Genomic DNA, 27,369 nt, shown 5'->3' with positions numbered 1-27,369 from the left:
TGTCCACTGTGGGTGGTTGGCTACATAATTCACTTTGTGTGGTGACATTAGTGTTGTACCAATCACTGTTTCAATAACTGTGTCACTCCCCTCACCATTGATTGTTTGTCTGATTTATGGTGTATGTTTTTCACTCTAGCTGCCCTCAAGCTATATGCACAGGACAGGGTCACTCTAAACACGCTGACATACGAGTCCGAGGAGCTTTTATCACTTCTATCACACAAGGAAATATTCGTCTTTATTAGATATGACAAGTAAATCAGCTGCATATGGCATAGTGCTACAGACTGATGAAATGCCTGTCAGCATCGTGACTGTATGCATCCAAGCAGACGAGAGGTCACTGACAAGGTGTGTGCTGTCTGCCCAAAAGAGGTGAAAAGATACAATTCCATCTACTTAACCTTGGAGCTGTGTAAAGCGACATTACGTTTGAATGGACTGCACACATTTTTAAGAGTTGTCATCAACTAGAGGTAGTGTACATGCCAATGCTTTATCTGCTGTATGGAAAGGAAAGGAAAGGAAAGGAAAGGAAAGGAAAGGAAAGGAAAGGAAAGGAAAGGAAAGGAAAGGAAAGGTCATTTGTGCTACTTTCTTAGTTCCTGCTCTTATTAATTAATGCACAGGACATAGTGTTAGTATGGTGAAGGGATGGCAAAAGTAACACATGCATGTTCAACATGCAAACCAGCTAAATTCAAAGTACATGGACAAAACTGCATTAAAGCAGCAGCTGGCAAGATCCAAGCAGCTGATATAGATGAAGTTTTCTTGGCTTGACAACCTGAACATATGTTTAATTTGCACTGTATTGCGTGCATCTAACTGATAACTAGCCAGTATTGCTGAAACAATGTCCAATGTAGCATCACAACTATACTAAAAAAATAGTGGGACAAGGACAAATGTAATGAGTGAGAAGTTACAACTCTCAAATGAAGATATGAAGTCATTGTAGACAGTTTCAAGCCTGGCGCTAACTCGCTAACTGACCAGAGTATCGTCAATAACCTAAAACTTTATTGCCACCACTGTTTGTATTGGACTGAATGAATATTCTTTGGATTTTGCTGATTAATGTGTACCTTTGACATCCCTTACAGAGAGAAGAAATTAGGTAACTTGAGGCTGTAAATAAGTTAATTGCGCCCAGGGTTTTTTTTTATGCCATAGGGCAGGCCAGGAGTGCAAATCATTTGCTGTCCTCCTTATGGTACCATGGTTACCAGATTTCAGCACAGTCAGGACGGTAGATGCTCACATATCCTGCTCTAGAGAATGATGGGTCAAACTCTCAAAATGTCAGTGCAGCCCTGTGACTACACTGTTGATACAGTTGTCTGTAGTTGCTATGCATCCTTCAGTTCTTAATGCACAGTGCACGCAGAGGTCCCTGTAGATGCCGTCTGCAGCTGATGATGTCATGGTCTGGGCGTGGTTTACTGTAGCGTTAATAGAGCAGCCCAGAGCTGAGAGGCAGATGATCCTGCACATTAACTGTGACATCCTGTAACATCTGACTGTTTTACAGCTTCTAGAACATCCTGGCAGGATGGGGAGGATAGCAAGGTGGGTTTGTGTGTATGTGTGTGTCTTTATCAGTCCGTCCTTATCTGCGTCTTTTCATGTCAATATCATTTTCTTGAACTTTGCAAATACTGTACATCCATTTACTAATTTACTAACTCATACTGTTCCATCATCCATCACTTCTTCCATCTGTCCTCTCTCTCTCTCTCTCTCTCTCTCTCTCTCTCTCTCTCTCTCTCTCGCTTTCTCTCTCTCTCTCTCTTTAGAGGACCAGTTGGATGATCTTAAAGAGTGAAATAGATGGACACATGGCTCAAGAAGACCTGGATCCTCGCAAGTCTACCTGTAGTCTACCCACTGACACCTCGCAGCCTAGTGAGTCACCAGTCACATGATCAGCCCAGTGTGACTGACTTGAATACAACAAAGTGGATCTTCAACAGTATTTAAAGCGGAAAACGAGGATAAATATTTGTTCTTCTCTGCAGATTTCCCCTACAATAAGTCTGCATCCTTACCAGGATATGGAAGGAACGGCATCTACAAGGTGAGCCACAGTGATCGTGAGCAGTGATGCAAAGATTCCACCCATTTTGAAAGAAGATAAATAAATAAATAAAATCTCCACACATCAAAAATCCTCAAGGGATTATGAATTTTGCACTAAAATGGGAAAAAAGGGCATTCAAGAGAACACAAATACCACAGCTCAAACTGAGCACTTAAAGGAAGACTATGTATGTGTATTGCAACTTGAATTTCATCCTCTAAGGCAACATTGTTAAAAATACACCTAATGAGGAAAGACGCATTAACTGTCTGACAGCACAAAAGGTTATAAACAAGCTGACAGTTTGCCAGAGAATATAAAGCACTTTATTTAATGTTGCTAATAATCCTTCATAGCACAGGAAATCCATGAGTGCATAAAACTACAATGGTGAGCCAAAACTGAAGCAAGAACTCAGGCTAGAAGCCGTGATGGGTGTTCATAATGGACAGTTTGGGTAATCAGCCAACCTTTACTCATAATCTAAACCCTTTACTGTCCCATCTAACACCAGGGTTTACATACAGTATTTCCACCAAAACAACATGACATTATACTCTAACCCAAATTAAATAATAACCAGAGTCCTTTATTTGAGTCCAATTCAAGTCTGGTACAATAAATCCTGGGCAGGGCTCGATCCTCAGCAGGAGGTGTGCTTGATTTGTGATGGCTGTCGTACTGAGAACTTTGACTTACTGGAGTGACTTGTAAAGGAAAACGGGCTGTGCCTGTCAGCATATTGAGGGGCTGAAACCGAGCACACCCATGGATTAGAGGGCATTTAAAGAAAGAGCTAACTGAGGTGTTGGTGAAGATCTGACAGTAGTTGCCTTCTAGGCCACCAGGTAGTACTGTTTCTTACCCAAACACTGTGCTACAGTAGTCAAATTGACCACCATCTTCATGTGTTTACACCACAGTTTTATCAAACTTCCCCATACGCCCTCTACTAACCAACACAGGAAACCTCATAGTAACATTTAAGCCATTCTTTCAGGTTTAAAATTCAGCCACCCCAAGCTTTTCTCTCACAGTTTTGGTATCAGATTACACAGGGGTCAGTCAGTACCCCTCACTCCACACAAGGCAGAGCTCCAGTTTATTATGAGGACGTTGGGGGTATTTAGTCTATCATCCACTGATGTGATATTGCTGCTCTCCCTCTGTGTTTGTTGATGGATAAAGGACAGGCAGACAAAACAGAAGGGAGAAGGAAATGAAAGCTCAGGAGCCGTGATGGATTCAGAGTGTAATGAACTATTTTTCACTCACTGACGTTGCTGGTTAGTGTTGTTGACTTTGTGGATTTGGTGTGTTGGTAGAAGAATGAGGGGAGATTTTGGAGCTGTGTAGCATTACAGTTGGAATATACAGTGTCTTTTTGTGCAAGCGCATTGCTCATACAAAGAATGACATAGTGCTCAACTGCCATTTAAAGTTAATTTTGAGATTTGTTTTGCAGCTACAGCAAACAAACAGTCATACATTATACTCCCTGAGTCTGCAAACACACTTAATGGCTCTGTGACGCTGTACTTTGGCACAGCGGTGCTTTGAGCGTCATGTTAAGATTAGCATGCTAACAGTGCTTGCATCTGAGCTTAGCATGTTAGCATTTTCATATTTGCTAATTAGCACAATACATACAAGACAGCTGAGACTGATGGCTTGAAGGTGTTTGATCATGATTGATCAGCCACAAGGGAGATATTTTACATTCATAGAATCTGTCTGTCTGTTAATTACTCAGTGTTTTGCTCGTTTTTTGTCTATGTAGAGAGAAAATTTTTATACATTCAGCCAATTAATCATTTCATTTCAAACTGTATTTATGTAAAGCAGCGAAGTATCTAATACTTGGCAAATGGCTGCGAACACAACTGGAAAAAAGCTTCACACTTCAGTGAACAAACACTGTCTATCATCACTTCTTCCATCTCCTTTCAGTTGCTTTTTAGTTTCTCCAAACTAAGTGATGTAAACTCACCATCAAAAGAATGCATCACGCTCACTTCCTATTGGTCACCCTGAAAGAATGTGAGCAAATCAAGGGTAAAAGCAGTGACTAAAAGGCTTTCAGATGAACCGTGGCTTTGATAAAGTCCAGCAATGTTCTGGGCAGTATGGAGCAGGACGTCTGAATGATGGCCAACTGGTCTTTGTTTGTGTGTGTGTGTGTGTGTGTGTGTGTGTGTGTGTGTGTGTGTGTGTGCGTGTGTGTGTGTGTTTCTATAGGCCGCAGAGATGGTGGAGGATGAAGTGGATCCAGATTCCCAGAGCTGGGGAGGCATGAGAGGTGAGGATGAAAATAAATTCACGCTGGTTTGGATGTGTTTTTTTCCAGTGCTGTACCAGCTGCACAACATGGGAAAAAAAGTGGTGTAAATGTCTAAAATACATCATACAAAAACATACCATTAAGTCTGTAGCTATTTAATTATCGTAGCATTTTCTTATTGTTTTGGCTCCACTGCAGCACGTGATCTGAAATGAAATGTCTGAGGTTAAAGTTCTGCATTTAAGCTTTAACAATGCATATGGGTGTTGCAGTATATTGGGCTCATACGTTTCACTGATGAAGACCAAACCAAAGCCACAAAGCCCCCGATAACAGCAGGAATTGATACTGGTTGCTTTCAAGGACTGTCAAAGCATCACATGATGTCTATGGGTCGAACCCCATATTATATATGATGGAATTTTTCCACTAAAAATGCTGTAAAATCACTAGTTCTGTCATCATTTGTTTATCTATTTGAGAGTATCTTTGGACTGTTGGCTGGACAGATGTGTTGTAGACAAAACGATTAATCCATAGTCAGGAAAATAATATGCAGACTACTTAATCATTAAAAAAATAATCACTGCCTTAAAATAGAAGTTGGCCGTTTAACCTCATAGAGTGGGGAAGTTGAAGGTTGGCTGGTTGGTTCCGGAAGTATTTTTCCCACTATTTCCCAAGTTTCTTCTTTCATGATACTATCACAGGATCAGGACTAGATTCTATAATCTACCTTTTATTTTGAAAATTCAGACAGCTGTGTTCATTCAACTCAACAACTTGTTGGTGGTAAATAGCCTTTTGAAGAAATTTAAATCTGACTTCAGACCACATCAGTGAACCCAGATTTTGTGCCAAGCCTTGGAAGTGCCTCACCCCGATCCCCACCCAAATATCAGCCACCTAATTTTTCCCACCAGAACCTTGGACTTCCAAAAAGAGTTTGCAACTACAGTATATAAGAGAGCCTTTACCTCCATATGAAAGGCCTGTGTCATCTTTCCTTTACCTACACATCAGGTCAGTTTACAATCCCTGATTACATTAAGACGAAGCATGCAGAGCCCTGCAGCTCTGGCTCCAGATCAGTTGCTGGAGGTTACAACATAAAGAGGTGATATCATTTTTCCAGCTGCAGAATTATTGGTGTGTGTTTACAAGTGTGTGTACAGTCCTGGCTGCGGCTGCGGCAAAGACTGAGTTGACAGGATGCCAGCCTCATAACTGTGTGTTCGTGTGCACAGAGCAACCGTTTATAATGCTTTTGACGCCTTTGAAACCCAATATTTTTGAAGAGATTTGAGTCCACAAGGTGTAATTTATTTTCAGGCTCTATTATGGTAGTTTTCATAATGGGTCTGCTATTCAAATAAAAACTCATTGTTTCAACAGATTAAGTCTCATTCTCCCTCTCTCTCCTTCTTTTCTTCCCTCACAGAATACAAGGTAAGATTTCCCTCATTTGTTAATGCTTCAAAAATAATATTCTTGGCAGCTTTGCTTGGACGTTAGATTATAATTGTATTCCTTAATAAATCTCCCACAATGCTTGCTCTGTCTGTGCCAGATCTACCCTTATGAAATTCTGGCAGTGACGCATAGAGTGAAAGTGAAGCTTCCCAGAGACGTAGATCGCACCAGACTGGAGGTGAGCTCTAATCCTGTTCTCCCTGCTCTGTTGTTTGCCCCCTTCTGTCCACAGGTCATTAAAAAGCCTGAGAAAATGTTGAAGTGTGCTTTAAAGAATGACTTGAAGATATTTGGGTAAAGCAGCAAAGCCAGGTGGGACCAGCCAAAGCTTAAAGAAGTGCCATTCCCAATTTTGGTGGAGATGGATAAATGATTGCAATTTTACTTTCATTTTGCCACATCAGTGACAGTGAACATGAGCTGTTTGGAGCAACAGTTCTTTTGAAGTCGCGTAGCTGCTAAACTAGAGCTCCTCACCTTTGGTTGACTGCTGTGTCCCCAAGGCTCGTGTTCTTAAATGACAGTAACAAAGGTTTGTGGTGGCGTTGGCATATTCCGTGATGACGCTGTCTGTAGCGTGACTACAGACAGCGCCAGCTCGAGCGTGACCATTTGGAACAGTTCTAAACACGTTTGTTGTAGACATGACCAGGCAACACCTTGTACAACACTACTGTGAAGCATGCTTTCAAATTCATTTAGGGGACACTGAAGATGTCCAATCGGTCCTTGACTGACCCACACAAAGCTCTGACCTCAACCCCATCCGGCACCTTTGGGTGATAAAGCCAGACTCAGTGAGTGCCCGACCCCACTAATGCCCTTGTGGCTGAATGGGTGCAAATCCCTGTAGCCAGGGTACAGCATCTGGAGGGAAGCCTGAAACCACAGGAGTGGAGTCTGTTGTAGCAGCACTTTAGTGCCCATGGTTTTGGAATGACACATTCAACAATGACATATGGGTGTATGGGTATTGCTTTTGGCCATGTGGTGTAGTTTGCTGCAAGAGAACTCTTTCAGTTCAAGCTAAGACATTAAATAAAGTCAATAAATTGTGGGATTTTATTGAATGTGAATTTAATTGGCAGTGGCTTTACTTTCTGATGTTGTATCACATTACCTGCTCTTGCATTGGGTCATGGCAAGTTCAACCAACATGCACGTCTTAAAATATGAAAAAAAAAAAAAAAAAAAAAAAATTAAGCACAATTAGACTTAATGTCCCATAATAACTAATTTCCTCCAGCTGTTATGCTCACACTGCCCATTTACAGATTCAGAGCTTTCACTAAGTTCGTTCAGTTGAAAACAGGAAATATTTTAGTCAGTGAAGTAGTCTCAAATATGTTCCATATAGGACAAAAAGCCCATTTAAACACTTTGGATTGTGGTTTGTCTTGTGGTGCAGGACTGATGATCCTCCTCTCCTCAGAACATATTTAAAAAAACACACCCTTAAAGATATTTAAACCTTCAGTCACCCTACCTCTGTGTGCATTTGGATTATGGGAATATTGTCCCGAGGGGAGTCAGACCGTCGGGATATTGAGGTGTGACTGACGCAAGAGATTCCCTTTGTGGTTGGGATCACCAGACTGGAGTCATGCTGTCATTAGTTTGCATTTGTGTGTATGTCAGAGAGAAATATTCCAAACTCTCTTTTACCCACCACTGCTCCTGATCCTTGACCCCAAAGTGGTGTCGGTTTACCCAAACTAATCAGCAGCTAAACCCGTATCAAAACTCAAACTCAGGGGACGCTTTACCGTGGCAAACGGCACATTTCTGAAGGCCAGACAGCGTTTGTGCTCAGGCATAACTAAATGGGACAGTTCAGCATATTTGTTTGCTTTCTTTCAGAGTGCGATGAGAAGATTGATACCATCTTCTGTCAGCATCTGTGTTAAGCACAGAGCTGGAGTTAGCTTAGCTTAGCATGAAGTCGGGAGGCAGACTGAATTACAGCGTGCTGACATGTTTCCTCCCCTCTCTGCAGCTGCACATTGTCAGTGTGTGTGTCATGTTACACACCAGCAGTGTTGCCATCATTCATGCCAGAAGATTTCAATCATTCTGTATTTCCAGTATTTTATGCCTATACAGACAAGGGTTCAAAACAGCTTTTGAAAGTGGGTTTATCAACCGTTTGTGGCCTGTAGCATTTACTACTATATTTAGGGAGGAATTTATAGTATTGAAGATATCTAAAGAAGTCCAATCAAAGTCCAACTGGCCTTTCAACAGTAAAGTTTTGATCTCTAAAATAAATACAAATAGTTAAAGTTTTCATCTTTATCGTGCTCTTTAATGTCAAGTAAGGAGTGTGGCTACATGTCTGATTAAAAGTTGATAACAGTAATAGAGGTTCCTGTCCAAACTCCTAGTAGGAATAGTCACTACTTCAAGTGCCCACATACTGCTGTCTGAAAGCTGTACAGTAAGGGTACTGCAGAGTCCTCCCTGATGGTTCTTGGGGAGCACAAACTATGGCCTGGGAACCAAATGTGGAACCATGTTTCTATGGTTGAATTGCAAGAAGAGAAAGATAAAGATTCCTGAGCAACTGGGCGACAGCAAAGGGGACAGTTGTTGCCCAGTGTGCATGTTCAAAGACATTTTTCATGCATTGAGTTGGTAAACCATGGATTTACGTTACACCAGGGTTACATTGGCACTTACTTTGAGCTATTGTAACTTAGAGGTTGAATCCACAGAATATCACAGAGTACTAAAGTTCTACTCTTCACGTTGGTTCAAACTCTCCAGCATGTTACACATCCAGCCACACCCAGTCCGCGGTGTCACAAAAGGTGCTTTTATACAGCAAAACACCTGCTGTCCCATCACTGACTGGGTTTGAAGCCATATTTATCATATAAAATAGCATGAAAACCTTCTTGATATTCTCATGCTATGATTCTGTCAGCATGGCATTCAGCATGATTAAACGGATCTGGATGTTTTTGCCTCAGGGAGAAAGCTTCATTCCTCCCTCTGTTGGTTGGTATGGAAACCAGGTGATTGGCTATCACAAAGCAACAGCCTGCCTCTAATTTACTATCGCTGTCATCACAGAGATGCGCAACTGCTGTGCACAGTGCAGCCAAGGTTTGACAGTAAAGTGCTGTATGCTTTCATTTTGGGGCTAAATCAATACCATGCATGTTTTTGTTCCATGGTATATTTTTGACATTTACAAAGGACTTAGTGAGTGTTTGCAACATGGGCCAAGGTGGGCTTTGGAACAGTTTTATTTGGATGAACTTCTGAGGCACAGAACAGAACGTGATGTGTTAAACCTCAGAAGGCAATGTAACACCCACTTGTGTGGAGAGTCCAGTCTGAAAGTATGAAGCTGCTGCTGATTTACCATACAGCAGAAGAAGTGGGGGAGGAACATCAGGCTGGCCTGGAGGCAGAAATAATCCCACTGGTTCAGGTGCAAGTTTGGATTCATTGAGCTGAGGAACCACTTGTTTTCCTGACTCAGTAGAACATGTAAAGTTTAACAAGTTTTCATTGCTAAAAAACAAGTTGGCTGCTTCTAAATACATTCCGATTGAGCACGACAGCTTCTCAGTTGAGTTTAGAGAGGGACCACGTACGCTGATCCTGGTCTCCAGTTCTGAAGGTAGACTCAAGACACTAAACCGTCCACGCAGAAGGCTTTTCATGGTTGTATGAATACACTCCACCACATGAGGGAACATCTTGTATGATATTGGTCTTTCGCTTGAAGTATGTTTTTTTTCTGCCTCTGCAGAGACACCTATCTCCAGAGGACTTCCAGCAAGTTTTCGGCATGACCCTGGAGCAGTTCGACCGCCTGGCCCTCTGGAAGAAGAACGACCTGAAGAAGGCAGCGCGCCTTTTTTAGGCGGAAGAAAAAGCAACATCTCAACAAGCATCCGTCCTGTCTGGGAGGAGGCAGAAAAGAAAACCAACCCATCTGAAATATCTATATATGCACCGCCATGATCCCCTTACTTTCCACCTGTAAAACGCCATACCATCTGCCTGTGACGCCACGGAGAGGCGCTCCGTGCGGGAAAATTTTCACAATGTTGAGGCAGCATCTATAGCTTTTTGTATGCGATGTGGCCCGAATGTTTGACTGACGACCTTACTGAAGAGGACGAGGAGCTGCGTTTGCATGGCCTGTGTTGATGCTCCTCGCCTCCCATGTGGTTTCTGCATCCCACCCCTGTCCCGCCCATCTCAGTGCTTTCATACACCCTGGCAAAAATAACAGCTTTTTCTAATTCTCATGCAGGCCTTCCTCCAGGTTTCTGTGATTCTGACTGTTTTATGTGCGCCTTCTTCTACTCTGTCAGTCTTGACTTGTCTCTTTCTATCTTGAGTTTTTCATCCGCAGCTAGTTTGTTTTCACTTTGCAGGGGTTTATCATCCTGTCTGTCTCTACATATCATCCGTTTGCTGCTCTGCCTTTTCTCTCTCGCTCTCTCCATCATTTTAATTTCTCATTCCTGCACTGAGTGACTGTTACAGTTGTCAGCATTTCAAGGCCAAAGACGGGACTAATGGACGACTACAGCATCTCTGATCGCGTACTCAAAAAGCACCTTAGTGTATGCTTTTGTTTTCAATTTTCCTTCATGTTCTTTTCAATCAGAGAAATTGGGAAAAAGTGGCTGGGTTGTCTTGATATGCGTGCCCTGATGTGTTTGAATGCGGTCCCATATCTTACACAAGCATCTCGTAAATCAGCACAGATAGGAGAGCCAGGGCTGGATAGGGGCCACAACATGGCAGTGAATCACAGATGGAGGGTGGTGCAGGGAGGGGGGTTAAAAAAAAAGGAGGGGCCCTGCGGAAAACATACAGTGCAGAAGGCTTAAGGGTGTGCAAAGGTGTCAAACACGCAGCATTGCCATTGCATTAGAACAAAAATGAGATAAATTATTTTTCTAAGCTATTTTTGACTTCTGGAAAGGATCATTAAACCAGTCATGAGATGCAGCTGAGAGAAATCACGATTTTGTTACCAGGAAAAAAAAAAGAAAAAAAAAAAGCCCATGCTGACTTTGTTAAGCTTCACGGACCCGCAGCAGCACTTCAGCATAACAAGTGGGGTCTCGCTTGATTTAAAACTCAATACTCTAGCTGTGTTATATCTTCTCGGATAGCAATTTAACTCTTTCTATGTTTGTTGTTTGAAAGCATTGTTGCGTACAGTAAAAGCTCCACATTTAAGCTGAAGTCTGTCAGCTTTGCTTCAGGATTTCTGGACCGTAAACCAATCAACTCGCCAACTAACATACTCTGAGATGTATGTGAACATATACTGGACATATACCAGATATATTTGTCTGTATACAAGCCATGGTGTATAACTCTTCAGGCATGCATGAGGGTGGGAAAACGGGGTTTGTCCACTGACCTCGGATTAGAAATGTATGAAAACATTATCATCAATGTGGTTTGAGTGATTGATTATTTTCAGGTTAAATTGTGTCAAATGCCTGGGTCAGCTGCTTCCATTAGCTTGTGTTAGGTATTTATTTAATTGCAATATTAAGGAAGGGATTTTATTGTGAAATCTTAAGGGTGTAGTGTTGAATGAATAGCATCACAAAGACGGTAGCTTTTGAAGAGAAACATATCAAATTTTGAGTTTAATCTGAGTGTCAAATCAGTTTTGCTCCTGTAAGTAACTCACTAACTGTTGTCATAAAGCATCATGTCCTCTTTCTAATATTCATCTGCTATTAAAGTGCTTTATCCAAACTACAGAGTCACATTGGATTGGAGTGCTTGAGTTTGTTAAATGAAGGTCAGAAATCTTCAAGTAAAGTGTGCAACATACAGGTGTGTTTAGAGTTCATCTAAAGAGTTTTCTTACATCCAATTGAACTAAAACTGGTGGATGCACCTTAGGCCATCAGACAAATCTTAGAACTTGATCATTCATCTTGACAGATGTGGTGTCTGGGGAGATTCCTAGATTCACTCAAAGCATGAGGAATTCACACCACATGATGTCAGGTTTCATGTAATTGTCCCACACAGGTTTCTGAAATCTGAGACGACGTGGTTGAAAGCCACTTAAAGGGAAACTGTGGCTAATTACAAATGAGGCTTTATTTTAATTGTTTCTATTGGTTATGATAAACTTGCCATGTATCTTTCTGAGACCCGGGAACAAAGCAGTCAGACAACCAGACAGGGTTGTCAACAAAGACTCAGCTTAATTAAAACTATTTGGAGCAGTACAGTTTTTACACCTTTTTTTTTTTTCTTTTTTTTTTCATCACCTTTTCATTTGATCATTTACACATCCAGCAGTCACAGAGCAACATTAGCATTCATTAGGAGCTGTGTTTCTGTCACTTGATGAATCTGCTTTAAGTCCAATATTCACTGCTATCCCTGTTTTTGGTCTCCAGCTCATGAACGACATATCTGGCTCTTCAGCTGTTAAAATGCTGCGATGCTAGTCGCTGCCAGCGTCTGCCTGCTGATAATTCTCTGTAGGTTCATCACTGCGAAAGATGCCATTCAACATCGGGCATGATGTCAGACTTCATTTGTTTGATATAGGTGAAATCTAAGGAGATGGTGCATCCTACGAGTTAAAGACTACACTGATTAAACAAGGTTGTTCCAAATGTTAAGGATGACACAGGATTAGGTTTCAGATGTACATGCATCCAAGAAGTATGTGAACAGTCATCCAAGGGGTGCTTATATGAGCAGTAATGTCAAATGAAGCATGGAGTTTATAGTATGAGTGTAGCCAAAGGGATGCTGCATGAGAGGAGGGAGTGGAGAAAAACCCATCCAGACCAGATTACACAAGCAGAGAGAGCTTTCATCTCTGTGGGCAAACAGATCAAGAGAAAACCACAGCGGCAACTTTCACACATGGTTCAGAGCCTGAGGCGGAAGATTGACAGTGAGGAATGGTCTTAAAATGTATGTTCATTACTGCAATTATCCGTTGTTCATTATCAGTCATTAAAAAACAAATAAGAGTGTCTGATCAGATGTCTCATGGTTCGTTATGGCTGAATGTCGTCTGATTTGTTTGCTAGGTGTCGCCAATTTGCAAAGAAATGTTTGATGTCCACCTTGTAATAAATGTTAAATCCAGCGTTGACTCTTCTGTGATACTGTTCTTGATCTGCTGTCTCGTGCCCAATCACCTGCACACCTGCGTCACATCAGGCCCATCAGACCAGCAGTATAGAAGCCCGGTTTCCTGCACCTCTGGTGGCCTGTTTGTCCTCTACTCCCAGTTTTCTCTAATGGCTCACCAGGAGTTCACCTTAAGTTTGAGTATTTTTGTTGAAATGAGCTGCCTTATTGTATAGTTCTTCAAATAATGATCAGAAAATGAACTGCCAAGGTTTGTTGTCCCAGCACAGTCTCTCATTCAAACTGGTTGTTTTGTCATCTTGTGTCTCTTCTGTCACGTCCTCCTCTGGAATCCTTTAACAACCACATTTCCATTTGTATTGAATGTTTTATCCAGTTAAATTTAAACTGGATGCAATGTTTATCAGACAATGAGCATCATGCAGTTTGAAGCTACTGAAACACCTTGGTTGAGGTTTGGGGAAAGTTTGTAGATGAACTCTGTTAAAATGTTTTCTGGCTTCCATTTGGACTGTTCTTTTCTTAATTCTGTCTTTTTCAACTCCCCTAACTTGAAGGAAGTGTAAAAATAATTTCCTGCAGTAGCCCATTAAATTTAAAAGGAAATGTGATAATAATAATAATGAATAGAAGGAATAATAATAAGGAAATGAATGAATGCAGAAAAGCAGGCAGGCCATTCAATCTATCAGCTATCTCTAATAAGGGATTCAAAATCTTAAAAGTGCAATTTTGATCTACTTGAATATTTCTGTTTTATGTAACTAAAGACTTCTACTTCACTCAAATTCATTGGGGAACATATTTAATTTTAATTTGCTACATTTGTGTGACAGAGTTACTGGTTACTTGGTACATTAACATGTTGAATACAAAAGGTCTGATTATCTTGTAGAACGCGTTGAATTTTTACAAACCGCTTTTCAGTTAATAGATAAAATTAGCAGAAACATGCGCTTTACACCAGATTTGTCCTTTCACTTCATGAGCAAGGTGTCCCAGGTGGCTGCGAACCACACAAAACCCGCCTCTTGCAGCGGAGCCCACTGATTGGCCGCCGCCGCTGTCAATCGCTGCTGGGGGGTTTTGACGGGCGCAGCCGCCCTGCCTCTATTGTCACCGGCTCGAGGAGAATACTCATTTTTAGGATGGAAAAGGAGGAAAACGACAAAGGTGAGGTGCTTTCTGCTTCGAAACACTTTGTAAAAGTGCACTTTCATTCACGAGTTGTTCACTGTTTGTCGGCTCTGAGCTTTGTTTGCTGTCAGCTGTTTGCTGTTAGTGATGGGAGAGGATGTGTGTGTTGGCTTTTATTTCATGTTGCACTGAACGGTGTTTTAAGTGACTTACTGTCTCTGTTGGTATTTCTGTTGTCATTGTAATATTTTCTGCATCATTTCTACATGTTGCTGCATAATTTCAATAGCATCCTTGTTGTCACTCTATAACTGTAACACCTTGTAATCACATCTGGTTCTTTTAAGGCTTTTATACATATGCAGCAGACTAAAAAAATGTATTATTGTGATGTATTGGAGCATAAAGATAAGCCAGTCTAAGTTAGTAGAAAATACAGGAGCTTCAGTGTTGTGAATGGGACTATAAGGGATACAAAGGACCATGTGGTAGGAGAGGACAGGAGGAAGAGGAGGAGGAAGGGAGGGAGGAGTGTGATTAATTGGCAGGCTGTGTGGTGGGTGTGTGATGCCCCGGGCTGGAGGCTGCAGGCTGCTTCCAGCATCAGCAGCCCTGCAGGCGGAGGAGGAGGAGGAGGAGGAGGACCAGCTGGGAGCCTGGATCTCTGTCAGCTCCCCATGACCTCCAGACAAGAGGTTCCAAGGTCTTTATTGAGAGGAAACGGGCAAAGGAAGCAGTTTAATGGACAGTTGATTAATTTCATCAGGGTTCATTTCAACACACGGAGATACATGTAAGATAATGTGGTTTGAAAAAAAATCAAAGGCATCATGAAAAGGGATTTATCGGGCTCTGAAACTGTATTTGCAAATACATAAAACTATTGATGAATTTAATGATTCTGGACATCTACATATTGAGGAAAACGTTTTTTTTTAAGGGTTGCCAAATCTTTGAAGGGGAGTCTCAGTCATCGGCTGATCTGGCAATGCCCCCCTCCCCCCCCCCCCCCCCAATTTAATGCAACAGACTGCGGATGGGGTTCAGGGGAGTGGGGGGGGGTTCTAACAGCTCAATGATGTGGGGCAAATCCAATTAATCAAATACAATAGAGCCACGGGACATACAAAGCATTAGCTTTGGAGTAATTAGGCTGGAACTGTTGATCGGATAAAAAGAATCACAGCGCTGGAAATGACTTCTGATGAAGCATTAGCCTCCATCGTTAGCATCTAACGACATGTGCACGTAGGCAAACCTGCAGCATTTTGGCTATTTGATAGCTACATCCTGGAACAACGGCATAGGATTTAAATTGAGGAATCATTGGAAATGTCGTCCAACAGCATTCTGGGAAGGCGGTGTCTGACTTTCGTAACTTAAACACACAGTTGGACTTTCACACCCTCTGCATGCAGAATCTGGTGTCGAGGTGTGAAGGCGATTTAAACTTCCATACCAGGAATGCCTTTGAGCAAAGGATGTCTGAAAGTGTGCACCATTATTCCCATTTGTACCATTCATGGCGTCAAGTCAACAAAGACAGACAGGATTTTTGGAGAGAGCTCGGGGAAGCAGTGGGATGCAGCCAGGACGAGGTGATGATGAGAGGCTTTCATGTCTGCCTTCCAGTGTGGGCATTCTGAGCGTCATCTCAACTCACTACGTTCACGCTGCTGAGGCCCGTTCTGTTCTGTTGAATGCTTTTTTCTCTGTTTATGTACTGTCTTCTCCATTTTTCTTACCTTAGCTGACCTTGCTCTGTCCTGCATTTCAATTCCAAGAACTCTTTATACTTGTACAGCCTTTTGTCTTTTATTTTTACCCTTCATTGTAAATATGTGTGTGTGTGCGCCTGAGGCTCTGTATTTCCTTAGCTGCTTGGAAGTCCAGGCCAGTGTTCACCACAGCCAGTCTCTACGTGACAATGGACAATAGCAGGCAGACAAATTGTATACATCCTGCTGGCTTGCAGAGAGGATGGAGCTCTGAGCCAACAATGTACCCTGCTTACACAGAGCAGAGTGGAGCACACAGTCAACAAAGAGGGGGTCAGACTGAAGTTTCAGTTTGTATCTCATGATGTTTTTTTTCTCATCGTCAACAGAATTAAAGTGAGATCACACTAATAATTTGAGGAATAATTTAAATTGTGTGTTGTTCAACTACACCTGTATACAGACAGTGTTGAGAGGACAAGGATGAGGTCACAGTATTGATATAAGAGTTAAGTTCAGCATTTAGTCACCTTAATACAAAAACACAACTGCTAGCATACAAAATGGAATAACCACAACAACTTCTAACTCCAGTTCCTGCTGTTACTGTGAGTTCAAGTCAGTGCAGTGCAAAAATAAACAGTGAAAACTGTCCAGATAATCCAATCGAAGTGGATTTTAATACAGTTTTGTGCACGTACTGTATACTTAAGGTTTTTCCTGTCAAACTATGTTTTGTTCATTTTGGCATCCCTTAAATGTGTCAGAAAGTTATGTTCTGCTAAGTCAAGAGCAATAAATGGTAAATAACAGTAATAGCGTTATGAAGATGAAATACTTGGTGCTTCAGAGCTGTGAATTTATTCCCACACAGACCTCGATTCTGTTACACGAGCTTGAATTTTTGGGAGCAGCTGGCTTCATTTTTCCTGCCTTGTCAGTACTGTTGGTCCTGCTGATGACCTCATCACTATTGGACATCTGGGTCCAGTGTGTGTGCGTGTGTGTGTGAGATGCCATGGTAACAGTATGAGCTGAGATTGGATACTCAGTGCGGCCCGTGATGTGTTCAGTTACATCCCTCTTGTTACCCGTGTGAAACTGCAGGTTCTGCTGGAAATGTCATCATCTTTTACAGCTCTCTCATACCAAAGTCAGACCCTTGAGTTGTGGTAAAAGTGTTCTGGTAAATAACTGGTATGACACAGCATTTCTGTGGTCCTCCCCTCACTATCTTCCCCATCTCTCCACCTTCCCTTTGTGCTCCCCTTTGTTCATCTCCTCCCTTTGTCTCCTCCACCTTGCTTTCCTGCTGTCGTTGTCTTCAGCCCTGTTTTTCTTACCCCTCAGCTTTCCCTTTGTCCTCCTTGTTTTTCTTCTTCCCCTCCCTCCTTCATACAATATCTGCATCCCACTGTACTTTGCTTTAGGCCAACATTCCCAGCCTACTGTCTGTTTCCAGTGTCTCTCTCTGGCTGTGTGCAAACCTCTTTCTGCTCTCTCGGGTCCAGGTGTTTGCCTGCAGGTGAGGACTCTGCCAAAGATAGTCAGGAGTCATAGAGAATAAAAAATGATGGGGTGTGTGTGAATGCATGTACACTTTCTTTGTGGTTGCGCACCAACCCTTCCTTGCTTGTGTGGTTTGAATTGACCTTGCTTACCATGCCTGGACACCTGAAGGCACCTTTAGCAGAGCTCAAGCACTTTGACCATGTGCTTAAATCTTGTATAATTTAGACAGAGTATGGTCACATATCTGCAGAGGCAAACTCCTATAGGCTGCCTGAACGCTGTGGGGAGAAGGACGGTGATGTCGTACTGAATGATGTGTTTGAAGTGTTTCCACAGACTTCCTTGACTTCTGCTGTTCTGCAGTTTGACACCGATCGTTGCCCAATTTAACAAGACTGCTTGAGTTTGCCTAACTGTGCTAATCCGACTAGCCTGCTACAGCTGACACACAGCAGCTGACGCGCTGCCTAAACATTCTGGGTAAAACTCATGCTCTGGTATGTGGACATAGATAATCGAGTCAGACAGCAATCGTTTGAGTCACAGGGCACACCGAACCGAATGTTTTGGGACGATTGACTGTTGAACAGACTGCCACAGGGCTGCTTCAAACTGTGTTTGTTGGTGCAGAAAGACAAAGACAATCAAACACGATGACGGGTACAAACTGTAAATTTTGATGACTGTCTAACCCCAACTCAGATAGGGCACCAAAGACATCAGTGTATGTTGGTGGAAATAGTTGTAATACTGGGGCATCTGGGCTCTGAGTAATATTATGGTCTGGTTTCAAATTAGGTTACAAAATAGAGTAAATTATGGCCTGTTAGTAGATCTATAGGACAGTCAGGCTGAGGCGGTTGATAATAACATGTTAAAGGCCCATAATAAGTTAAACAGGGTATTTTGCACGGAGGAAAGCTCAGAAGTGATTTTGCAGAACACGTTTCTGTCTGTCTGCCTCGCTCTCTCCTGATCTCTCTCCGCCTGCCTGTCGGTGCTTGTGAGACGACGAAATGCATGATTGCAATGCCTGCGTTACGAGGCCGAGGTGCTGAACTTCAAGTCGGGACATGGCCGGCATCTGTAGCGTACAGCTAATGTGTTTGGATAGTTCAGCCTCTGTCAATACAAGTTCAGCAAAACATCATTGCCTTTCTTCACCTCATGCTCTGCCTTCTCTCTGGGATTATTTGTGGAGCTGCGCACCAAAACTGAAACATTTTTGACAAGCATCGATACAGACTGTTGAATGACGGCATATATCATTATTAATTCATATCACTGACCAATCAGAGCACTGCGTAATTAGTTTTCCCTCTGAAAGAAGACTGGAAGCGGGGGGGGGGGACTGCTAGCCGGGCTCTTCTTGCAGATCAAAAATACGGCGACCAACAGCTCCAAAGCTTGTCTCTAGTTTGTTTAACCTGTAAAAAGTGTATTTTCTGGATTTTGTGTGTGTATTTCTTAGTGAGTGGCCAAACTTTCAGAGAATTGTTGAGCTCTTCCTTTAGATTACGAAACTCAATAGCTGTTTTTTGACATAATCGACTAATAAAAGATTTGTAGGCGACATCTGACATACATAGATAGCTCTACCCATGAAAAATAATGTCAAAAATGACTACAATTGAAGCATACAGGTTGTTGTGAGATTTGAATAAGTAATAACTCCACTTTTGCAAACCATTAGCACAGCTTCCGTGTGAATGAATGACATCAGCAGGATGTAACTTGCTTCAACTAGATCACAGCCAAAATCATGAGTATCATCAACGATAGCGACAAAAAGGAACAACTTGTGGGCGCCCACTTCAAAAAAAAATATCACGTGATTGTGAAGTTGGACTTTAATGATGCTGGATCTTGAGGTGTGTTGGATTGAAGATGTTTGTGCGGAATCTTGACACATGGGAGGAAGGGAGTTGTCCAACGGGGAAGTGTGCGGTCAGACTGAAACAACAGGTTGTCAACGTGTCCGTCCCCTCACATGTCACTGACACTTCAACATCAGGCCTCTCAGAGTCAGGACGGCTGTGTTTTGGTTGTGGAACGGGATCGGGATGTTCGTGTGTGCGTGTGTGTGTTCTGCACCTTTGCTCATCAACACTACTAAAACACACATCATTTTTTAAATACCTTTTTGAGAACCCAAACACGCACATCCATGCATGCATTTGCACACACGCACGTGCAGTGTGTGTTCAGACACACACACACACACTCACTTATACTTCTATCCTTGTAAGTGTTAACAAAGACAGCTGTACAAGTACACACACACACACACACACACACACACACACACACACACACACACACACACACACACACTTTTTTTGCCTTCTTCACACATGTACTAGATATATGAAAGCTGCTTGTATGCACTCACATGTAATTACACACACGCACATGCAGTATCCTGTGGCCCTACACTTACCTCCAGCCCTATTTACCCCTCAGGCAACAAAACAGGATAGAACGGGGTCCTAAAAGCCGTGAGCGAGTGAAAAGCATGTAGCAAGATGAGTAGAGTGAGACCAACACAAAGTAAGCCTTTGTAATTTGATCATCTGTTGGACTGATTTTGTGTGTGTGTATTTTTTTTTTGCTTTTTTTGTCGAGATTGGAGTGTGTTGACACTTCGCTGTGATCTTGCAATTCACCTGAACAGAAACACCAGAGGTGATTAGAGAGATGAGGAATTGTGTTTAAAGTTACAAGGTGGCGCTGAGATCAAGTGTCCATCTGTCCACTGTGCACAAGGTTGAAGAACGTCCCTCAGAGTGTGGCAGGTGGGACGGTTCTCTCTTCTACAGGTTAGGCGAGTATGTGGCCAGTGCTTACTGCTGATATGATTTATAGACTGATCTGCTGAGTGATAGAATTCTTTTCAATAGTTTGATTTTTATTGAGTTTTTTCATTTGAGCGGAGTCCTTAAAGAGATTCCTGCGAGCGCTCTGTGAGGCTGTAGTCAGGCACTGCGATGCTTTGAGCTAAATGCTAATGCTGCCATACAAACATCAGTGTGGGAAATTTAAGGAATAAAAAAACTGTCAGTTGTGGAAATCATCCCTAACAATGGCCTAAGATAATGGCCTAGACTGCAAAATATTATTTTATTAGTTTTTAATAATCTTGGAGACAATTTATGCCCCTTGATCACTGTGTTTAGAGGCATTCTGAGATTTCTTGGGGCCCAAGTTATTACTTTACTGCTTTCCCCTTTTTTACAGGGCTTGGGCTTTTGAAAGCAAACATTTTATAACTTAAATGATTGAGTGATCAAAAATGTATTGATTGATCAATTATCATCCAATGGCTCTTTAAAAGCTGAATGATGCGTCAAATTGAAGTGAGTGTTCGGTTTTCAGTGAAGATAAAAAGGCTTCAGGTGTTAAAGAATGTCTAAATTAGCTCTGGCTCAAACATAACAGAGGGGTGTGTGTGTGTGTGTGTGTGTGTGTGTGTGTGTGTGTGTGTGTGTGTGTGTGTGTGTGTGTGTGTGTGTGTAGTGAGAGTGTGTGAGTCAAAGCGTTCCTCTCCATTAAGATGTCATATACCATTCATCCAGACTTTGCTGCAGGGCAGGTACTGTAAAAGAAAAGCATTAGCGAGGGATAATAGTGAGGGGAGGTTTTCTCTCCGTGTATGTGTGTTAAAGTGTGTGTCAAGGCAGATGTCAAGGAATTTAACAGATGAACTGCTGTTGTTGTGAGTCACCGTCTGAGGGAGTGTGAGCTGCTTGTGTGTGTGTGTGTGTGTGTGTGTGTGTGTGTGTGTGTGTGTAGTCAGTCCTTCAGGCTCAGTTCATACACAGGAGAGCCTTTGTCTCACTCTTCCTCTGTCTTTCTCATCCACTCTATGTCCATCAAACTTCCCTGCAGACTCTCATTATTTGCATCCACTCTCCTCTCTGTTTGCCTTCTTCGTCTTCCCAATCCCTGGATTATGTATTACCAATGTGCACAATAGTACACTGTCGCAGTTACATGGTTTGCCCACCAGAGAACACTGACAGGTTTGTCTTTACACTGTCATGGTGTGTTCCACTCAGTACATACTGTACCTTCATCACCATTCTGGAGCAGGCAAATTTACTGCTGCACTAATCAGTATTTTTATGTTAACAACATAAAAATGCCCATGTGCAGGGTGATGGAGGTTGCTTGTAGTGACCAACCCACAGAGAACTGTAACCCATTTTGCAGTTCCCTTCAGCTCTGTGGAGTATTTTAGCATCTTTCAGCTCATTGGTTTGGTTTTACAGCCCGCAGCTTTACTGTTTTGGTTCAGTCTCACTGCTCTTAACTTTATTTCCAGCTGCAGCGGACGAGTTAGCAACTAGCTGTTGATGATAGAGGAAGCATTTAGGAGCTGAAGGCATTTTCCTCAGGAGTTGGTGAAGACTAAAATAGAGCAGAATATTGGACTTAGATGCATCAGGTGGACGAAAATGTGTCTTCAAATGGATGCTAATGCTGCTCTTTGTGCAATTATTGCCGCATCTTTTTGGATATTGCCGCAAAATCCAAAAAGATGGAGGAACACTGGGTTGGCCGCTGTTCTTGAGTGGTGTATTTTGCTTGTAATTTGCATTTAAAAAACTTACATTATATATTGTCACATGCTATCTACATGAAATGTGATGTGGTGCTGTGGCTCTCTTCCAGCAGGGCTGCTGGTTAGTCTCCATGTTTTCTCTTCTCTGCAGATCTCTCCTGCTCTTTGTGTTCCTCACAAGCTGATACATGGGTGAAAAGCGATGATAGGAGAAAGAAATATCCAAAAATCTGGTCTCCTCCACACACACACACACGCACACCACAAACCTGACCGCGGAGCATCCCCCACATGGTAGCGATTGCAAGCGAAGGCTGAGGAGACAGAGATAGAGGACTGAAAGAGCGATGTGTCGTTATCGCCTCCGCCACATCCAAGGAAAAGTAAATGCAGAAAAGTGGTGTGGCTTGGGTTTGCTCCAATGTAGATGCATTTAAAGAGAAGCGGATGGCGTTTCAACCTCACTTACCTTAAGGGAGCAGTGTAATGCGAATTGTAAGGGCGGAGTTCGTCTGAATGAGGCACCCAGCTCCTGTTAAAAGGCTAGCTGCAGTTTGCTAAATGGTTCACAGATGCTAGGCTAAGTCAAAACTGGTTTCTGGAGAGGATGTTTCACTCAGCAGGAGCTTTGATTTGAGAAACGCAGACTCGGGCCATCTTGGAGGTCTAATAGAACAACATTGAGGTTTTCTTGCATGAACTGCGGAGAGGAATCATAGACAATGATGCCATCAGCCCAGACTACAAATCCTATGAGCTCAGGTTCTTTATTAATAATCACATTCAATCAGCCAGCATCTGTTTCAAAGGCCCTCTATGTGACCACAAGTCCACCCAGTCGCCTCGACTGACCCACTGAGTCACCAAACTGCTTGGATCTTAATCCACAGAGTCCAGGAAGAGAATTTCCCTCTTTCTTTCTCTGCCTGATCATTTTATACCCCGGTCAGAAAGTATGTTTGTCTACATAAGACTGTCGCTTAAAATGCAATAGTGGCGTTGTTAAGCGTAAATGCTAGTAAAAATCTAATTATACAACAATATAGACATTATACACTTAAACAGTGTTTTTCTGCTGGGAAAAAGTTGCCCAATTTTTTCAAATATCAGCCTAAAAAGTCCAGTATTAGTCGGGCTATAAAAAGCTGTCAGTTATATTAAATAAGGACAGGGTAATATAATTGTCTTTAATTACATCTCATTAGGTTCCTCTTGGATTATATCCTTAAATTTAAAACCTCCTGGAGGTGCTGTAGCTCTGATTTAATAAAAGTTATTGAAGGGTGGCGTCCACTTGATAACCACAGTAACACCCACGGTCTCCTCTTACACACAAGCCCCTCCAGGAAATGAAAACCGTTTAACCTAAATGATATCTTTAATGGTATATATAGAATGTGGAGAGGTGTTGTTCCATCACATGTCGGCTGAAGTCAAAAATCTAAAAGGCAACGAGATGTTGAAGGTGTTAGATTTTCATTGTGTCATCACATTTTTTCCTGCTATGCCTCATACACAGCTGTTCTTCTGCTTTGGCGTTCACTGTGGGTATGGCGCGCGCGCGCATACATACACACACACACACACACACACACACACACACACACACACACACACACACACACACACACACACACACACACACTATACTTAACTATGTGCACACACTGTTGATCATTGTTAAAAACCATCCCATCATTCTTTCACCAACATCATTTGTCTCCCTGCCCTCATGGAATACCTTTTATCCTTTCATATGTAGTATACACACACACACACACACACACACACACAGTGAGCACAAACAGATGTTGCCTCCCGAGCTGTGAAACAAAGAATCACAGTAAAGTCAGTATCGCCTTGTCTATCTCCTGTCTGCTCACGTGACCTATGGTACATAAATGCCTCGATGTAGGTCAGACCACTGGTCCGGACTTGTTAACAGCCACACCATAAGGTCCCTGAATGCCTCACAACACCCGAAACAACACCTGTTTCCCTTCGCTGTACACCACTCGGAGTCTGTAGCTCCCTTTTTTTACTGGGATGGAATAATGTTCACTTCTCGAGCTGATCATAAGCTCCTGTTGTGAACGCAGCTTGTGGTGTATTTGACTGCTTTTAGATGGATGAAGCATGATGATGAGGGTTTTGGATGCAAGTTTTTACTTCATAAGGACGCATGTCATGTTAAAGGGGCATTGTTTAGGTGGTACGTTGACACAAGTGGTAACACTGTCGCCTCACAGCTAGAAGGTCCCGGGTTCGATTCTCGCTGAGGGCGCCGGTGGCGTGTCCTCCACCATGCCTTCAGTGCCTAATGCTCGAGGAAAGGGGCCTTTCTGTGTGGAGTTTGCATGTTCTCCATGTGTTCACCTGGGGTATCCTCCATAAAAATACCACCTAAAAACAAACACAAGAAGATCACCACCTGACCAATGGTGACGAAGGAGAACTGGGTCCCCGGGTGCCACTGTCGGCTGGCAGCCCACTGCTCCTAGTCTGCTGCGGAGAAAGGCAGGCGATGGATGGGTTAAATGTGGGGAAATAAGAATTTCACAAAGCATGGCATGTGCATTTGTGCATGATGTTGTGTGTGTGTGATAAAATAAAGTATGTTTCTTCATACAAAGGTTAAGGCTAACTGCTTAGCAAACAGTGGTGTGCATACACATCCAGCAGACAGAGCAGCGTTAGCATATTTGGCGAATGTCCACCTGATGAATGTAAGTCCATTCATTCATTCATAATAATGCTAAACCCCCTAAAACACACTGTTTTATTGCCAGCGGGATTCCATTTCCTGTATGAAGGGCTTCGGTCTACCCTGTTGTTATAGTCTGATCACAGATAAAGGCTGTTTATTAAAAAGCCTGCAGGGTGAACACCAATACCCCATAGAGAGAGAGCAGAATAACCCTAATAACATCCAGAGAGACAAAGCAACACACACACTCCCCCCTCGGACAAGAAATATGCGCTTAGACACACACACACACACACACACACACACACACACACACACACACACACACACACACACACACACACACACACACACACAGTGCAGCACAGATGAACAAAAATCCCAGCCCTTACCTATCGCCTCTGCATTCCTTCACACCGGAATGCAAGTCAAGCAAGACAAACTAAGTCTTTCTTAAGGCCGAGGCTGCACTGATTGGATGGAATGTGATGAGGCAGATGCACGCTGTGGTCAGAGAGTCTTTCAGCTCCTTTCTTTATAGGAATCAAATGCCAGAGAGTCTCATCTGGACACAGACTTCATTTAGCTAAAATGCCTGCAGGCAGCAGGAGCGTACGCGCAGCCTGTCTGGTGTGTGTGTGTGTGTGTGTGTGTGTGTGTGTGTGTGTGTGTGTGTAAATGTGTATGTATGTATGTGTGATGCAGGTGTCTTGCTCCAGGTATTCAGTGCCACAGGCTTTCCTTTCTTGTGATTTCTTTCATTTTATCATCCTCTGGTCATCCTTCTGTTCATTTTTGACCTCCTTACCTCTTCTCCGCACACACTCATTTACATTTAATGTGTTGTCCAGCTGTCCACCAGTGTGTGTGTGTGTGTGTGTGTGTGTGTGTGTGTGTGTGTGTGTGTGTGTGTGTGTGTCGTATCCAGCTCATACTGGAACGTCTCTTGTGCAGCTACTAGCTTTCCACGGCGCCTCTGTGTCTCTTTCTCTTTATATCTTTTCTTCCTCCCGTCTTTTATTGCATTGCTCAAGTTTTTGGACAGGAAATGTCAAATACTTGTCATTTCTTACATGAAAATAGGGATATTTAAAGGTATTGGATATCATTTTAAAACTGAAAAGTGGATTTTCCCCTTTCAAATTTGCTCTCGCTCTGAAAGGTCACCGCGGGGTGAGGAAGAGGAGGAAGGAAAAAGGGAAAATCATCAAAGTGCTTGAACCCAGTGGGTCACGATTGGACTGTGAGAGGAAATGTCTAGCGACAGATTTATAATGTCACCTCTCAGACCGGCCATCTCAATGAATGAGTCTGTTCCCTGCTCCCTGCCCGTCCCCTTCACAGAGGTTTCCTTCATAATTCAGTTAGGAAAATAAAGGCCAGTGAGATGATGGACTAGTATGACTGGTGTCCAGCAAAATACAACTCTTTTGTGCTCTTATGAGCATTTATGTGGGGGAAGATGCTATAAATAGTACAGTGCATGTAGATATGGAAAAATATACAAGGTTGAAGCTTGTCATTGTTGAAACTGGTATAGCTGGATAGCCTGTGCCAGTATGACTAGCAGTGTAGAAACTCAACCCTAACTTAACCTTAACCACCTGTAACCTAAATCATTTGATCAAAAAAGCAGATTAGGGATTGTTTGCGCAGCCATCTTAGCGTTGGCCCTGTCCACATCAATGTTTACAGCATCATTGAAAATTAAGCTTGAGGCAAACGGGGCAGGAGCATGCAGGTTGCAAACTGGTAGCAAGCATGATTTCCTGTTTCCCTCAAGCTATTTCAATGGAATAGAAAGTGAGTATTGCAGCTTTAACTGTCTACTATGCAGAGCGTGAATGAACAGATGAAGGCGCAGTCAGTCCCTGTGGGCCGCAGGTGTCAGCAAGGAAGTCGTGTGTGTAATTTTCAAAGGTGTGTGTGACCTCACGTGCGGGTGTTTGTCACACCTTCAAAAGCCTGGAGACCCCGGAGCGTGCCACAACAACTCCACTCGCAGGATTGGAAACAGATGTGACAAGGAAAGAGAGGGAGAGAAGGGGGAAGAGACGAAAACGATGGATGTGGTGGTTGACACACACACACACACACACACACACACACACACACACACACACACACACAGAAAATAAATGACTCTGCTATATTCACCACAGTGTGTACAGTGTGTGCTGTATGGAGGATCTGTGTTGCTACCCTTTCTGTGTATACACACACACATATACAGGCACACACAGATACACACACATATACACAATGGCCTTACATCACCTCTGTCATTCTTTCTTACTTACCTCTCTGCTTGGAGCAATTCCACTTTTACTCCCTCCAGACTCTTACAGCACTACATATTAGACGTGTGTGGCTTTTTGACAAATTGAGTTAAAGTTAAAAAGTATGGCCTGGTATTTCTGTCTGGGTTGACGGTGTGTGTCTCTGTGTGTATGTGTCTGTTTGTGTCTTTTTAGGTACTGTAGGTGAAACGTGTGTGTCTTTAGTTGGCAGGCCCTCTGCAGTCATTATTTATACAGGGCCCGTGTGCTAAGTATGAGGCCGAAAGTCAATTTCAAGCAAAGTTTCCATTCTGTTATTATTCTAACCCACTTTTTTCCTCCTTTCTCTCAACCTAAATGTCAGTTATTCTGGGCTCTGAGTGCCGTATTTGCATTGATAATGAGAGCAACACACCCTTAAAAAAACAAAAATAATTAAGGCGTGGAAAAAAGAGAAAGCAGAAAGAAATGCGTGTTGGATACAGCTGTGAAA

At 42.6% G+C, this 27,369-nt stretch overlaps 1 protein-coding gene across 1 annotated transcript in view; it reads left to right on the top strand.

Annotated features, from left to right (window-relative positions):
* The window catches only part of ablim2 (actin binding LIM protein family, member 2), a 65,782-nt gene extending 54,191 nt beyond the window's left edge, over positions 1–11,591 (top strand). The window contains exons 16-22 of the mRNA XM_070993380.1: positions 1,538–1,575; positions 1,803–1,911; positions 2,025–2,083; positions 4,325–4,385; positions 5,809–5,816; positions 5,938–6,018; positions 9,604–11,591. Coding sequence (XP_070849481.1) covers positions 1,538–1,575; positions 1,803–1,911; positions 2,025–2,083; positions 4,325–4,385; positions 5,809–5,816; positions 5,938–6,018; positions 9,604–9,717 — 470 coding nt within the window. The 3' untranslated portion in view covers positions 9,718–11,591. The remainder of the gene's footprint in view (positions 1–1,537; positions 1,576–1,802; positions 1,912–2,024; positions 2,084–4,324; positions 4,386–5,808; positions 5,817–5,937; positions 6,019–9,603) is intronic.
* The last annotated feature ends 15,778 nt before the right edge of the window (positions 11,592–27,369 follow it).

The sequence above is a fragment of the Chaetodon trifascialis genome, chromosome 23, assembly GCF_039877785.1.
Source record: "Chaetodon trifascialis isolate fChaTrf1 chromosome 23, fChaTrf1.hap1, whole genome shotgun sequence".
NCBI lineage: Eukaryota > Metazoa > Chordata > Actinopteri > Chaetodontiformes > Chaetodontidae > Chaetodon > Chaetodon trifascialis.
Note: the sequence above shows the minus strand (reverse complement) of the source record. Positions and strands in the feature narration are given on the sequence as shown.